This window comes from Emydura macquarii, unplaced genomic scaffold, assembly GCF_026122565.2.
Source record: "Emydura macquarii macquarii isolate MOO-44397 ecotype Brisbane River unplaced genomic scaffold, CSIRO-AGI_Emac_v2 contig_2473, whole genome shotgun sequence".
NCBI lineage: Eukaryota > Metazoa > Chordata > Testudines > Chelidae > Emydura > Emydura macquarii.
Genome location: NW_027132610.1, coordinates 7,424,639 through 7,441,228, shown reverse-complemented (window position 1 = coordinate 7,441,228; position 16,590 = coordinate 7,424,639). Strand labels below are relative to the sequence as shown.

Sequence of the window (16,590 nt, the reverse complement as noted above, 5' to 3'; positions counted from 1 at the left end):
TTTAAAAAACATCTAGCAATGGATTCCCCCAATGGGGAGGGATGGTCTTCCACTTAAGGCATTAGGACTCAGGATATACTAGTTCAATTCCCAGCTCTACCAGAGACTTTGTTTGATCTTGGACATCTCACTACTCTCTGCACTTGAGTTCCCTCTCTGTAAAATAAGTGTAATACCCCTAAAGAATAAATTCATTAATGTTTGAAGTTCTCAAGTACTATATCAATAATCATCAGTTGAAGCCTTATAAAATATCTGTTGGCTATTGAGAATATCAAAGTATATTTTTAACTGTTTAAGACCATTTTGTTTAACATTAGCAGTTGTTTCCTCCTTTGGCAAAAAATTACTGCTAAAAATATTGCCAGCAATGGTTCATTTCCTTACTGTACACAGGGCTCATGTGCAACACTTCAAAATAACTACAAGACACTGGTGTTAGTCAGACATTGCAAGATAATGACAATGTGATCTGGAAGTTTTTATATGGGGTTTGTACAAGTGAGGTCCCATCTTTTTCTATGCACAGAACTTAATTTATACTTTGTTTTGCAAATATAATATCACCCACTTGAGTACTGACACATTAGCCTAATTCATATTTAATTTAGATGATTTTCAAACGAGTTACTGACTCGCCAATATTTGCAGTAGACAAGATACTCTATACTCATGATCCTGCTGTCCAGTGCTTATTACAGTCTAATTTAATGCTCTGATTCTGAAGCCAAGAATTTGGAAGCTAACATTTTCCAAAGTACCATAAATAGGTACTGTGCTCTTGATGCCACTGAATAAAAGATTAATGACAGCAAACCCTGAAGCCTACTGGAGTCGTAGTTAGTCTCCTACCTCATTTTTTAATATATTTGGTTTTTCCAGAAGATCATCTCCATCTGGACAATTATCTTCTCTGCATTTTATACTGCCACTCACTGCAGTAGCTGAGCAACTTCCACATAAAAATCAATAGCAATAACAAAGTTCCTAATGGATGTCCTGAAGTCTCTGCCACTCCCTTTTAAGGGTAAAATATGTGTTTGGGGTAAAACTGATTGTTAATTTTTTAGCTGGGGGGTGGGGAAGGGGTGAAGGCTGGTAGGAGTTATTATTATTATAGAAAGGCTTTTTCAAAAAGATTTTTCAGCATTTCCTGAAGATTGTCAGACACTGGATTCACCTAAACACCTCTGGAAGTTTCCTCCATAGCCACAGTTCACCTGAGAATGTTTTACCCCTGGCTCTTGAGTTTTGTCCTGAGCTTTACATTTGCAACATTCTTGAGGAGCACAGCTGTTGCAGAGTTTCATAGATCAAAATTCCATCTTTGATGTAGCTGGGGCTTGATCCATTAGTTGCTTTGACAATTAGAATCAAAGCCTTATACCAGTAACAAAAGCTGATTGGCAGCCAGTGCAAAAATTTGAGCACAGGCCTCATATGCTCACAGCAGCATAAACTATGAAGAAGGTGGGCAACTGCATCCTGTACCAGCCGAAGCCTGTGCTTAGTCCTTATATTCAACTTCAGATACAGTAAATTTCTGTAATCTAGCCTGGAGATGATGAATGCATGGATCACTGATGCCCGCTCTTCATTGGGAGGAAGGAACAAAGTTCCCTATCAACCTGGTGGTGGAAAAAGGCATTTTTTGAAAGATATTGATGCTACCTAGTCACCCACACTTAGTGAGGAGTGTCAGACAGGACCTCAAGGCTTCATACCACTGACAAAGGGGGGCCATATGCCTTCAGTGGAAGTTGGAGACATCTTAGCTAGTTCAAAGTATTTCCTCTTTCCAATCAGCATCACTTCAGTCTTACCCAAGTTCAGCTTAAGCTAGCTACTCTTCATCCAAGAGCTCATTTCTTGCAAACATTAACCTTTTAATAGTGGCTATGGTTGCATCGGTTAACAATCATCGGCATAATGTTAGCAGCACAGCCCATGCAGTCTCTCCCTCTCTCCAAGTAGCCCCATATAGATATAGAAAAGTAGGGATAGTATGGATCCCTATGGAACCCCACAGGTGAGAGCCTTCAGAGAAGAGCTGCTCTGTATTGGCTTCCATTGCTGATAAAGGACTTGATCATGAACTAAAAATATGGTGACACATCAGAACCAAGATGCATCAATAGCCCTTCCACCTATACATGTAGCACTCATAAGGGAATGACAGGGTTATGTTTACCTGTGCCTTGTCCCTTAAGGACTGAAGGTCTGCTGAAGAGGTCAAAGAACAGCCCCAGACAGTGGGGTATGTTTGCAGCAGCAGAGTTTGGGGTGTTCCAAAAGGACTCTTTAGTCTGCAAAAGAGAAGAATGAGGGGGGATTTGATAGCAGCCTTTAACTACCTGAAAGGGAGTTCCAGGGAGGATAAAGCTAAGCTATTCTCAACAGTAGTAGAAGACAGAACAAGGAGCAATGGTCTCAAGTTGCAGTGGGGGAAGTCTAGGTTGGATATTAGGAAAAAGTTTTTCACTAGGAGGGTGGTGAAGCACTGGAATGGGTTACCTAGGGAAGTGATGGAATCTCCATCTTTAGAGGTTTTTAAGCTGTGACTTGACAAAGCCCTGGCTGGGATGATTTAGCGGAGGTTAGTCCTGCTTTGATAAGGGGGTTGGACTAGATGACCTCCTGAAGTCCCTTCCAACTGTAATATTCTATTATCCTATGACTCAACAGCAACAGGATTGAAAAAGCTGTGTTTGATTTTGGATATTAAGTTTTATTAAACTCTAATTTAAAAAACCCTCCCTAATCCAGAAGTAACATTTCAAATGTACAGTTTTACTCCTCTAGAACAACAGACCAAAAAAGGCCAAAATGAACCACATGAGGGACAAAGATAAGCATTCTTGGTAAAGAAGCTAGGCCATAGGCAAGTTTCTAGACAAGATCAGACTAATCTTGAGTGAGTGCCTTTAGGGTCCTCCTTGAGAAAGCTCTGTAAACAGAATAAATGGCGTGAGGATGAAGAAAGATGCATCATGCATACAGCCTCTTACTAGAGAGAGCAGAAGGCTCCATGAAATATACTAGGATTCTCATTATGAAAATCTAGTTTTACTGGGAAGTGTTTAGCTAGTATGATAATGGAAACTACAGAAAAACCCAGGACAAATATTCCAATTTTAATTAGAAGCTATGCACATCTTACATATGCAGTAGGCAAAGCAAGTGGCATTTGTAAATTCTATACTATGGTTTACAGGAGTTATAAGTACTGCAGGTTTGCCTGCTGGCTTTGTAATTTCCATGTATTGTTTGAAATTTATAACATGTAGTCTCAACTGCTCCAGTTCAAGCACCACAGATGCTGTATATGAAGCACTTAACTGAAAATTGAACCTGTTTTCTAGCAGTGTGTGTAAGAATTCTTGTTCACTATCATCAATTATACTTTCAAAATAAATCTTCACCTTCGCAGTACAGACAAAAGGTGAAGCTAAACAGATTCAGACCGGAAATAAGGTGCAAACTTGTCACAGTGAGGGCAATTAACATTCTCTATACCATTCATTCTTTTATATATTTTTATAATATCCCCTCATTCATCTCTATCTTTTCACTCTTTCATACAAGAGGGTTTTTCCATGCTTTCCATCATTCCTGCTTTTCTCTGCATTCCCTCTAGTTCCCCACATCCTTTTGGAGATGGGATAACTCTGGTCCACACAGCATTACAAATGAGGCCACACCAATGATTTATACAAAGAATCTAATAAACCTTTTATATTATTCACCATCTCATTCCTTATGCAATTCATACAGACCTTTAGGAAGAAGTTTTATATTGAATTTGATTGTTTCTTCAAATCTTTCCAAATAACAATTTGTAATATTTTCAAAGTTTGGTATACCCAGATAAGATATTCTCCAACTTTAGTTAAATTAATACCCCTAAGATAAATGACACCTAACGCATTGGCAGTTACAGCTGCTGAAACTTTATTACCAAAAAAATAAAATAAAATAAAATAAGTCCATAGCTATGCTGCCTATTAAAAAAAAGTAGCACCACAGGTCCCAAATTAGAACCATTAAGAAAATGTTAGGTTGCTTAACTCAACTCACCACATCTATCTCTTCCTCAGGAAGAGAGGAATAAAGGAAGCATTTAATAAAAACACTATTTTGCTACATTTCAAGATTGCCTTAAATAGATCTCATTGCTGTTACACTTAAATAGGTAATTACTACATGTTGCCTAGTGGCAATACTTCATAATTTTCTATTCTTACCCAAATAAACAAATTTTCTCTTTGTAAATAGACTATTTAGAAACATTTTCATTAAGCGCTACATAAACAAAATTGTGCCTTGCCATATAGAACAGGCTTTCAGAAATTTTCAGAGTCCTGAAAGGCACATACATATAATATAAGAGCCTTAAAAATTGAGGAAAAGGAGGGGGGGGAAAAACAGTTTAATTCAAGTAAGCAGAATTCCAGCAGCAGAATTCTAACCAGTTTATTGCGCTGAATGCAGAGTTATGATTATCTGCCTTGTGGGCATATGAGTTCATTTGGTGCAAGTAGCTCATGATCCTCAGAGACTGAGTATGAGCTCTTCAGACCAGAGTGGCTGAACTGTAGGAGCTAAGGAAAGACAGAGGCACATAGACGAGACTTTCAGTGAAACAACAGAGAGGTCCTACTCCCAGTCTGACAGCCTCTAGGCTGCTAAGGAGGATGAAAGTCTGAGGGAAGGAGAACATCAAGCTGGAACAGAGGAAAAACAAACCCATAGCTGATACACTCCTTTTAGATGATGTCATATCCTTTCACACTGAGGATACCCCTCTGACAGAGGAAATCCCAATTAGGAAGAGAGAGATAGTAGTAATTGGGTATTTGATTATTAGAGATATAGATAGTTGGGTTTGTGATGATCAGGGGAACTCCATGGTGAATTGCCTATCGGGTGTGAAGGTTGCAGACCTCTTGAAACATCTAGGCAGATGTGCAGTGCTGGGAAGGGTCAGTGGTCATGGTACACATAGGTCAGAAGAGAGGACGAAAGCCAGATTCAGGCTATTGGTAATAAACTTAAAATCCAGGACCTTCATTCTAGCATTCTCTGAACTGCTTCCAGTTGCAGGGACAGATATCCTGCAGTTCTGCCCTTCTCTCAATGCATGGATGAGAGATGGTGATCAGAGGAGGGATTTAGGTTTATTAGGAACTGTGGAAACTTTCAGAAAAGGAGGAGTCTGCACAGGAAGAATGCTCCACCCACATAATGGAATGAGATTGCTGGCATGTAAAATTAAAAAGGTCACAGAAGAGGTTTGTCAGCTAAGGGTTGGGGAAAAGCCAGCAGGTGCAGAGGAGCACCCAGACTGGACAAACTCCTTCCAGGAAGATTTATTGAAGGGGATACTCTATATTCCAGTAAAGAGAAGAAGATACAAGTTCATAAAGAACAGGTCATCAACAGCTCTCTCTCAATACAAGGATGATGTCTGCCAGGGGGAAGTCATTGATGAGACTTAAGTTGGCTGAGGTGTCCAACTCGTGCTCTACACATTCTTCCACATAACAGGTGGTTGCTTGGAGAGAACACAACTGCTGGCCAGGATGCTGTATAGTTTCCTGCCTTGCTCAAGAAGCTGAGAAATGGCAGAGGAGGAAAGTCTCTTCAAAACGGGCTGAGGCTTGACAGAACAAGTAGGAATTGAAGAGAAACAGTCAAACAAAAAAGAGTCCCATTCAATTACATCACATGAAGGCAGGCAACTAAATATTGACAAATTTTATAAGTACTTGTATACAAATGCAAGAAGTCTTAATACTAAGATGGGTGAACTTGAATGCTAGGTATTAAATGAGGATATTGATATAATAGATATTCCAAAAAATCAGTGGAACAATGATCATCCATGGGACGTGATAATACCAGGATATGAAATACATAAAAATGGCAGTAGGCCATACTGGTGGGGAAGTGGCACTGTATGTGAAAGAATGCAGAGTCAAATATAGTAAAAATCTTCATGACTCAAACAGTGCCATACAAGCTCTGTGGATAGAAATTCCCATGTTTGAATAATAAGAATATAATAGTAAGAATATACTACTGACCACCACACCAGGATGGTGATGGTGACTGAAATGCTCAAGGAGATTAGAGAGACTACAAAAATAGAAAACTCAGTAAGAGTGGGGGATTTCAACTACCCCCATATTGACTGGGTACATGTCCACCTCAGGATGGGATGCAGAGATAAAATTCCTAGACACCATTAATGATTGCTTCTATAAGCAGCTTGGCCTGGAATCCACAATGGGAGAGGCAATTCTTGATTTAGTCTTAAGTGGTACACAGGATCTGATCTAAGCGGTGAATATAGCTGAACCACTCAGTAATAGTGACGATAATGTAATTAAATTGAACATCTTTGTAGTGAGGAAAACACCAAAGAAACATGCCACACTAGCATTTAGCTTCAAAAAGGGAAATTACACAAAATGTGGAGTCTAGTTAAATGGAAAATAAAAGGAACACTCAAATGAGTGAAATGGCTGCAAGCTGCATGGAAACTTTTACCACCACCATAATAGAGGCTCAAATTAAATGTATACTCCCCCCCCACAAAAAAAATTAATAAAAGAGTAACAGAATCAAAAAAATGCCACCGAAGCTAAACAAAATAAAAGGTGATGAGAGACAAAGACATCTTTTAAAAATTGGAAGTGAAATCCTAGTGAGGAAAACAAAGAAGTATAACTGGCAAGTTGAGTGTAAAAGCATAATTAGGAAGGCCAAAATAAATTTTGAAGACAAACCAAAAAGAGACACATAGTAACAGCAAAATGTTTAAGTACATCAGAAGCAGGAAGCCTGCCAAACAATCAGTGGTGCCATTGAATGATTGAGGTATTAAAGAGCACTCAAGGAAGATAAAGGAGCTAAATGAATTCTTTGCATCTGTCTTCTCTGCAAAGCATGTGAGGGACATTCCCATACCTGAGCCATTCTTTTTAGATGAGAAATCTGAGGAACTGTTCTATAGTGAGGTGTCAAAGGATGTTTTGGAACATATTGATAAATGAAACAGTAGTCAATCACCAGGATCAGATGGCATTCATGCAAGAGTTCTGAAGAAACTGAAATATGAAATTGCACAGCTAACCTATCACTTAAATCAGTCTGTGTGCCAGATGACTAGAGAGTAGCTAATGTGATGCTGATTTTTTTTAAAAGGCTCCAGAGACAATCTAGCAATTACAGATCAGTAAATCTAACTTCAGTACCAGGCAAATTGGTTGAAACTATGGTAAAGAACAGAATTATTAGACATGTAGATGGACATGATATGTTGGGGAAAAGTCAACACAGCTTTTGTAACGGAAAATCATGCCTCACCAATCTACTGGAATTCTTTGAGGGAGTCAAACTTATGGACAAGGGTGATTCAATAGGTATAGTGTACTTGGACATTCAGAAAACCTTTGACAAGGTCCCTTATCAAAGGCTCTTAAGCAAAGCAAGCAGTCATGGGATAAGAAGGAAGATCCTCTCATGGATCAGTAACTGGTTAAATGCTAGGAAACAAATGATAGGAATAAATTACCAGTTCTTATGGTGGAGAGAAGTCCATCAAAAGTTATTAGCCAAGATAGTAAGAGATGCAACCCCGTGCCCTAGGTGTCCCTAAACCTCTGACTGTCAGAAGCTGGGATTGAGCGACGGGGGATTGATCACTCGATAAATTGCCCTGTTCTGTTCATTTCTGCTGAAATATCTGGCACAAGCCATTGTCAAAGGACAGGATACTGGGCTAAATGGACCCAGTATGGCCATTCTTGTGTTCAGTTTACATTTCCAGTCATTCCTCAATTAGCAGAGAACATTCAGATGCATTTCAAATATATGAAAGTTTCCGGGTAAAGAAACAACCTTTGCCTCCAGCATGTTTAACTGTACCTAAACACTCCCTGTATTTTTATCTTTTATTTTGATGATTAAATCAAATTTGTGGGAGACAAACTGCTTAGCGCAAAATCACCAGTCCCCTTAAATCCAGTTGTCAGTTGCTTTTTTTTGTTTTAAAGTGGTTAAAATGACACTATCACATTTTGCGCAAACAAACCAAGAAATGATGGCCCAATAGCTGTAATCAATGTACTGTATTCCAGATTATACCTAATTTATGCAGGAAGGCCCTTAGTTTCTGCAGTATTTTTATGCAACAAACATGATTTGGCAGCTGATTAAAGTGAATTAAAAAAAGATTTTTACTGAACATGAAGATAATGAATTAAACAGTGTTAGTGTTATTTTGTGATGCCAGCACGCTGAAAACATGCCACTGCATTTTCAAAATTGTCAGGAGATAAGTAAGTAATTTTAGAAGCTGGAAGTTTTGGCACCAAAGGCGGTATGCCAAGCAGTTTCCCATCCAGGAAACAGTTGAGACTTTTAGAATACAGAAAAGGATCCGCTGCCGCTCCTTTCCTTTCCCCCTGACCCCCGCCCCCACAGACACATACATACAATGAGCAAAGATAGAGCTGACTAAATTTTGGGGGCCTGCTGAATTGGTGAACAAACTTCAATCAACTGCCCCAATACTTCTTATCCCAATATTTGTAACTTGAACAGTTACAAATGAACATGTTACTTTGATGTTTCTGCTAAGATATTATCAATGAAACAATGTGACATTGGGATTGACATCATTGGGTTTCAGAGTTAACACAAATATAAACTGGGATAGTTCACACTTCCCTTGCAACTGGTCGTAGCTCTTTGCAAATTCAAGAAGACAACACTGCTTTGCTTTATGTTCATAAGCTTCTTTGCAACTACAAAGACTGCAAACTTGTTTTTTAATATGAAAGTTTAAGATTTCAGCACCTTTATGTAGCAGGCAGTGAATTCCATAGCATATTTGTAAACTATATGGAACTCTGGCTGTACCACCATAGACTGCTATTCAGATTATATCAAGATAAGTACTGACACAACCTGTACCTGCTTATGTAAGAAATCTCCATGGAACGAGATGCTGGTGATTCAATAAGTGATAATCTTTTGATTGACTCAGTCCTGAACAAAAGCCCACACACATTGTGCCAGGGTCACAGCAAGCTAGAAGCTGTCTCTGGGATGTGTCATAAAACCTAACTCATGACCTCATCAAGTCATTACAGAACCCATGACACTCTTCAAGGAGTAGAGAAGTTCAGCATTTGGTTAGGACATCAAGGTTATTACATTCTGCCTACCTAAAAATATTCCTTTGTATATTCAACTAGATAGCTTTTTTTCTTTCCTATAGTTGTGATATATTTCTGCTTAAACTGGTACATTTCACCTCAGAGGTGACTATGAAACAGTCAGTGAGATTTACTGGGTGAAGCAACTGTCATAGCATTTTAGAAGAAAGGCATCCTAAATATAACAGATCATTTTTGCTACTACTAGACTGACGTAAAAAAAACCAGCCAGAGTTTTCAAATGTATATTAGCATATGTTGGCTTATTAAAATTAGCTCTGTTTAGTGTGTTCGTGCAGTTTTTTATAAAAGTACTTGTGAAAATACTGAGCATCTATATGCAGAGAACTTGGACATCTAAAAAAAATCAGCTCCAAAATATTTAGTTAGTTTTCTTATTTTCAGAAAATGCCCAGCATTAAAAATACTGAGATCCTTACAACTGCAGATTTATGCCAGTAAAACCATGTTCCTTTTATTAAGTTACAGAAACAAAAAAAATCATGATTCATATTTAAACGAATCCTTGCCTCTGCCCAATCCCAGCAAAAAAAGAGTTAGATTTTTTTAAGCACACATTCAAGGAGAACATTGATTACACATTGATTTACTTTAGTTGCCTACTACATGATACAATTAGAAATATTCAAACCAACGAGCCACTTCAGAGGCTTTTTCTTTTTTTTAAAGGGGTAAGGAAGGAAAGAAAGGAAAAAAGGCAGCAACAGAACAAGCCAGAAAATGTATAAAGCAATGTGTCAAATACCTTTATATTTTTCCTCCAAGGACAAGAGATTTTAAAGTGTATACATGCACAACAACAGTCATGAAGAAAGAAAATCCTGTTTTAAAGACCATGTTTGCATAAAACTAGCTAGACATATTTTAAAATGTGTATTTATTCTGAGTCATATTTCAGGACAAATCTAATTAGGCAATGATATTACACCAGCAATAATTCCAGACAGTTACCTCTTAAATGTCATCACACAGACTGATGATTCTGCTGAAAATATTACTTTAAAAAACACATATCACTAGTATCAAATTTTGAATTCTCTATACACTGCAGAGGTCAAATATGCTTAAAGACTGCAAAAAACAAAGTCCAAAGTAAACACAGAAATTAACCTTCAACACCAGAGGCTCTGTTCTTGAGGCTACAGACTGGTATTCCTTTTGACATATCAATGAAAAGAACCAACTTGAGAAATGTTTGTCAAATAATACATATCCAAAACATTGGATTAGCTGTGCAAAACTTTGTTAAATACTTTCCGCCTATATTTCCACTAAAGCTGTCAAAATTTTGCACTGTTTCTGGATTTGAATGTTTCCAAAATCATCTTCATAGTAGAATTTTCATCACGTATTTCTAGGCCCTAATTCTTAACTTCACTGAAATTAACAGTTACTCACATTAGTAACATTAAGCATGTGCACATTTAGAGAATTACGGACTCAGAGTATGATCCTCCTGACCCTTATTTCCTAAATTCAGTAAGACTAACACCACAAGAAAGGATTGCTTTTGCGAGTAATATAGGGTTGCAGGATCAGACTTAATTAAAATAATAACCAACTCATTAACTGGTCCACACTAGCAAACAAAACGGATATTGTAATGATTAAGGATATGATTCTGTCAAGAGGTCACAGATTCCATGACTTCTTCTGGGCAGAGCTAGAGCAGTTGTCAGTCCCCCTCAGCCCCTGCTCAAACAGCTGACCAGCAGGCAACCAGCCAGGGCCTGCTCAAACAGCTGACCAGCAGGCAGCCTCCTGGGCCCACCTCCCTGAAGCAGCAGTCAGGTTGGGTCAGCCCCTAGAGATTGAAGCAACTGAGATCAACCCCTGCTGCAAGAGGAGCAGCAAGCACCAGCAGCCTCCCCAGGGTATTTTTTTGTAAATATCAGGGACAAGTCACCAGCTTCTGTGAATTTATTGCCCACAACCTGTCCCTGACTTTTACTAAAAATACCCGTGACAGCGTCTTAATCTTATAGTGACCTTGGCATGACATTACTAAACATGCTTAAAATTATCTTTAAACTTAAATATTCAAGTGTGAGCAGTCTCTTTTACGCAAGATTCTCTACATAATGACACGAGCGTTTAGATAAGTGTACAAGTACATAAAAATCAAGCTTAAAAAATATTCACCTATAACTGGCAAATGAGGGTTTGTTTTTTTTTATAAATTAAAGTGACAATGTTTTTATATTCAATAAACTAAACGGTTAAAATACACCATCCTAACATTCATGGGAAAATTTCTAGCAACAAACTAATAAAGTTATCCCAAAGGAGTGGAGGGAGGAAAAAGAAAATCCTAGAGGAGAATTAAGATAAAGGGAATAACCCAAACATCACTAAAATTTAGGGAAACAGTCAGAATACTGAGCTTTGCGTTTCCATATCTCCTGCTCCACACTTCCTACTCCTATCACTGAAAAAGTGATGCTTTGCTGTGGATTAATAAATTTAAATGACAGTTTGCTACATGTGTTCTTTCAACAATGTTTAGAGCGCTAAATTTTCCTGTATCTCCATTTCCCAAAAACTGTACTATGAATTGGCCATAAAAATAGATCATCTTCAAAAATCCTTTAACACCCTCCAAGGACTAAGATTTCAGTCACAGGAGCAACCAGCAGAAACTCAAAATGGTGACTAGCAATAATAAATCAGACACAAACCCACCATGAAAATTAAATCTAACCCCACAAAAGAGATGCTGGCAGGCTGAGGCTTTTCTAACGTACAACCATTTACCCAGAAGTAAAGACCTCAAAGTTATATGGATTTTTTCAAGCAAAGAAAATTTTCCATTCTAAAGCTGCCAGTACTAATATGAGACACCATCATTAAGGTGAAGAGAAAGTGTATTTACATCTGTGACTGTTTCTAACAATGACAAGTGGAGACAGACAGAGTAAGGGACAAGGAGATGGTTAAGGCTAAAGGAAAACGATACAACCACAGAGGAACAGTGTGAGAGGAAACAATATTAATGGATGTAAGGCAGGGGATAGGGCACAAACAGGGCCGTCGGGATAAGGCACAGTCATGGGGGTGGGGAATCTGAGTGGGGGACAATATAAGGGAGACAGTGAGGCAGCATGGGACAGAGGCAGTGGGGGGAAAGGACAGAGAAGATGTGATAGAGGAAGAGTAGGGATCAATGCAATAGGAGACTGTATACGAAAGGGCACAGACACAGAGAGCCAGAGTGGGCTTCGATGAACTGGAGAGAGGCAGCATGGGATTGGGACAGGGCTGCAGACACAGGGGAGGTGACGGGGGGGGAGGCACGAGGCGGGCTGCAGACACAGGGGAGGTGACGGGGGGGGGCGGGCTGCAGACACAGGGGAGGTGACACGAGGCGGGCTGCAGACACAGGGGAGGTGACGGGGGGGGGGGCACGAGGCGGGCTGCAGACACAGGGGAGGTGACGGGGGGGGGGCCCGAGGCGGGCTGCAGACACAGGGGAGGTGACGGGGGGGGGGGGGTGACACGAGGCGGGCTGCAGACACAGGGGAGGTGACGGGAGGGGGGGGGGGCACGAGGCGGGCTGCAGACACAGGGAGGTGCACGGGGGGGGGGGGGCACGAGGCGGGCTGCAGACACAGGGGAGGTGACGGGGGGGGCACGAGGCGGGCTGCAGACACAGGGGAGGTGACGGGGGGGGCACGAGGCGGGCTGCAGACACAGGGGAGGTGACGGGGGGGGGGGCACGAGGCGGGCTGCAGACACAGGGGAGGTGACGGGGGGGGCACGAGGCGGGCTGCAGACACAGGGGAGGTGACGGGGGGGGGCCCGAGGCGGGCTCCAGACCCAGGGGAGGTGACGGGGGGGGGGGGGGGCACGAGGCGGGCTGCAGACACAGGGGAGGTGACGGGGGGGGCACGAGGCGGGCTGCAGACACAGGGGAGGTGACGGGGGGGCACGGGCGGGCTGCAGACACAGGGGAGGTGACGGGGGGGGCACGGGGCGGGCTGCAGACACAGGGGAGGTGACGGGGGGGACACGAGGCGGGCTGCAGACACAGGGGAGGTGACGGGGGGGGGCACGAGGCGGGCTGGGCTGCAGACACAGGGGAGGTGACGGGGGGGGGGCACGAGGCGGGCTGCAGACACAGGGGAGGTGACGGGGGGGGGGCGGGCAGACACAGGGGAGGTGACGGGCTGCAGACACAGGGGAGGTGACGGGGGGGCAGACACAGAGGTGACGGGCTGCAGACACAGGGGGTGAGGTGACGGGGGGGGGGGGGCACGAGGCGGGCTGCAGACACAGGGGAGGTGACGGGGGGGGGGCACGAGGCGGGCTGCAGACACAGGGGAGGTGACGGGGGGGGGGCACGAGGCGGGCTGCAGACACAGGGGAGGGGGACGGGGGGGGGGGGCACGAGGCGGGCTGCAGACACAGGGGAGGTGACGGGGGGGGGGGAGGTGACACGAGGCGGGCTGCAGACACAGGGGAGGTGACGGGGGGGAGGCGGGCTGCAGACACAGGGGAGGTGACGGGGGGGGGCACGAGGCGGGCTGCAGACACAGGGGAGGTGACGGGGGGGGCACGAGGCGGGCTGCAGACACAGGGGAGGTGACGGGGGGGGCACGAGGCGGGCTGCAGACACAGGGGAGGTGACGGGGGGGGCACGAGGCGGGCTGCAGACACAGGGGAGGTGACGGGGGGGGGGCACGAGGCGGGCTGCAGACACAGGGGAGGTGACGGGGGGGGCACGAGGCGGGCTGCAGACACAGGGGAGGTGACGGGGGGGGCACGAGGCGGGCTGCAGACACAGGGGAGGTGACGGGGGGCACGAGGCGGGGTGACGGGGGGGCACGAGGCGGGCTGCAGACACAGGGGGTGACGGGGGGCACGAGGCGGGCTGCAGACACAGGGGAGGTGACGGGGGGGGGGCACGAGGCGGGCTGCAGACACAGGGGAGGTGACGGGGGGCACGAGGCGGGCTGCAGACACAGGGGAGGTGACGGGGGGGGCACGAGGCGGGCTGCAGACACAGGGGAGGTGACGGGGGGGGGGGGCACGAGGCGGGCTGCAGACACAGGGGAGGTGACGGGGGGGGGGGGCACGGCACGAGGCGGGCTGCAGACACAGGGGAGGTGACAGGGGAGGGGGGGCACGAGGCGGGCTGCAGACACAGGGGAGGTGACGGGGGGGGGGGGGCACGAGGCGGGCTGCAGACACAGGGGAGGTGACGGGGGGGGCACGAGGCGGGCTGCAGACACAGGGGAGGTGACGGGGGGGGCACGAGGCGGGCTGCAGACACAGGGGAGGTGACGGGGGGCACGAGGCGGGCTGCAGACACAGGGGAGGTGACGGGGGGGGGCACGAGGCGGGCTGCAGACCCAGGGGCGGTGACGGGGGGCACGAGGCGGGCTGCAGACACAGGGGAGGTGACGGGGGGGGGCACGAGGCGGGCTGCAGACACAGGGGAGGTGACGGGGGGGGGCACGAGGCGGGCTGCAGACACAGGGGAGGTGAAGGGGGGGGGGGGCACGAGGCGGGCTGCAGACACAGGGGAGGTGACGGGGGGGGCACGAGGCGGGCTGCAGACACAGGGGAGGTGACGGGGGGGGCACGAGGCGGGCTGCAGACACAGGGGAGGTGACGGGGGGGGCACGAGGCGGGCTGCAGATAAGATAGCAGCAGGGGTGGGGGTGGGGGCAGGGCGCCGTCACCGGAGTGGCGGAGGGGGGATAACACGGAAGCAGGAACGAGGAGGGCGCGCCGCAGACACAGAGCCGGTGGCGGCGGGGGTGAATGAGGCAGCAGGGACGGGGCAGGAAGGCCAAGGGGAGGCGGGCGGGGGCAGCAGGCACGGCCCGGGGGCCGCACTAACCGGAGGAGCCGGTTACAGACGCGCCGGGAACAGACCCACGGGGAGCCCCCCCCCCCCTCACTCACCCGTCTTTCCGCTTGGCTTTGTAGACATGCCCGTAGGTGCCTCTCCCCACCTTGCAGCCCTCGTACTCGAACAGGTCCTCCACCCGCTCCCGCTCCCCGGTCAGCTTCACCTTGAAGTCATAGTCCATCTTCAGCGCCCGCCGCCTCGCCTCACCGCGCCGCCCCCGCCGGACACCGCAGGGACCAGGGAGGAGGAGGAGGCTCCGCACCAGCGACACGGACCATCCAGGGGAAAGCCAGCGGGCGAGGGGCTGTTCTCGTCTCTCTCCCGCCCCGTCCTCCTGCCGCTCCCTCCCCACCTCACTCAGCCAGGCAACGCACGGGCACGGCACAACAGCCGGTATTTCACCCGGAATACGGCAGCCCCGCTTCACGGCACTGTTGCAAAGCGTCGCAAGCCGCTCTCACAGCGACGCCTCCCCAGCCGCGGCGACTAACGCACCACGTGGAATCTAGGGAAATTGTCGCCGGCTGAGAGCCCCACTCCAGCTCCTAGCCGGCATGCATTGCGCCACCGGGTGTCGGAGGAAGTCCTTTGCATGCTGGGAGTTGTAGTACAGAGTGGTGTAAAGGGCCCGTTTTGCATGCTGGGAGTTGTAGTCTGGGCTGAGCTAATGTTAGAGCGTTGCATGCTGGGAGTTGTAGTCTGGCGCTTGAATTATGCCAGGAGATGTAATTGGAGTGGGGAGGAGCACTTTGTGGTGCAGGGAGGCTGTAGTTTGGGGGGAGGGGTGACCAGCGCTGTATGCTGGGGGTAGGGTGACCAGATAACAAGTGTGAAAAATCAGGACAGAGGGGTGGGGAGTAAAAGGCACCTATATAAGATCAAGCCCTGAATATCGGGACATCTGGTCATCCTTGCTGGGAGCTGTAGTTTGGAGGGGAGGGAGTGTCACAGTGAGGCACTGGGGACTGTAGTTGGCAGATAGGACTGTGGTTAGGCCCTGCAATTTGACAGGGGGGAGTCTACGTGGGATGCTGCATGCTGGGGGCTATAGTTTACTTTGGGGGGTTCATGGTGGGGCACACTTGCACACGGGGCTGTAGTGTACTTTGGAAGGCGGGATATGATGGGGCACTGTGTGCTGGGGGGCTGTAGTTTGTAGGGGGGTCATGGTGAGGAGTTGCGTGCTGGGGGGTGTAGTCCAAGGACCTAACTGAGATGTGTAGGCAGGGCTCTGAAGTCTTGAGAGTGAAACCAAGCATTGGAGTGCAGGATTCATAGCAGATCTCTGCTGGGCTTGCAGCCTGTTGTAACTCACTTGGGTTTGCTGCCTGTGTGGCGGCAGGCGTGTGAGGCACAGAGCACTCCTCTGGCAGAGCCCAGGCCAATAGAGAGTGGATGGGCAGTGGTGCCCACATGTACATCTCATTTCTACTGAAAGCTGTGGTCTGCAAGGCAGAGCCCATGGGGGCCTCAAAGTGGGGGAAG

At 46.3% G+C, this 16,590-nt stretch overlaps 1 protein-coding gene across 3 annotated transcripts in view; it reads right to left on the bottom strand.

Moving 5' to 3' along the window:
* CDK8 (cyclin dependent kinase 8) overlaps window positions 1–15,685 on the bottom strand; it is a 171,630-nt gene extending 155,945 nt beyond the window's left edge. The window contains exons 1-2 of one of the 3 annotated variants that reach the window (XM_067562900.1): window positions 15,159–15,283; window positions 2,192–2,306 (exon numbers count right to left, since the gene is read on the bottom strand). Coding sequence is in view for 2 of the 3 variants with exons in the window: in XM_067562899.1 (XP_067419000.1) it covers window positions 15,159–15,286 (128 nt within the window). In the remaining variant the exon portion in view is untranslated. Of the gene's footprint in view, window positions 1–2,191; window positions 2,307–15,158 lie in introns of all 3 variants that reach the window. The other 2 variants (XM_067562899.1, XM_067562898.1) reach the window with 2 other exon arrangements.
* Window positions 15,686–16,590: the final 905 nt, after the last annotated feature.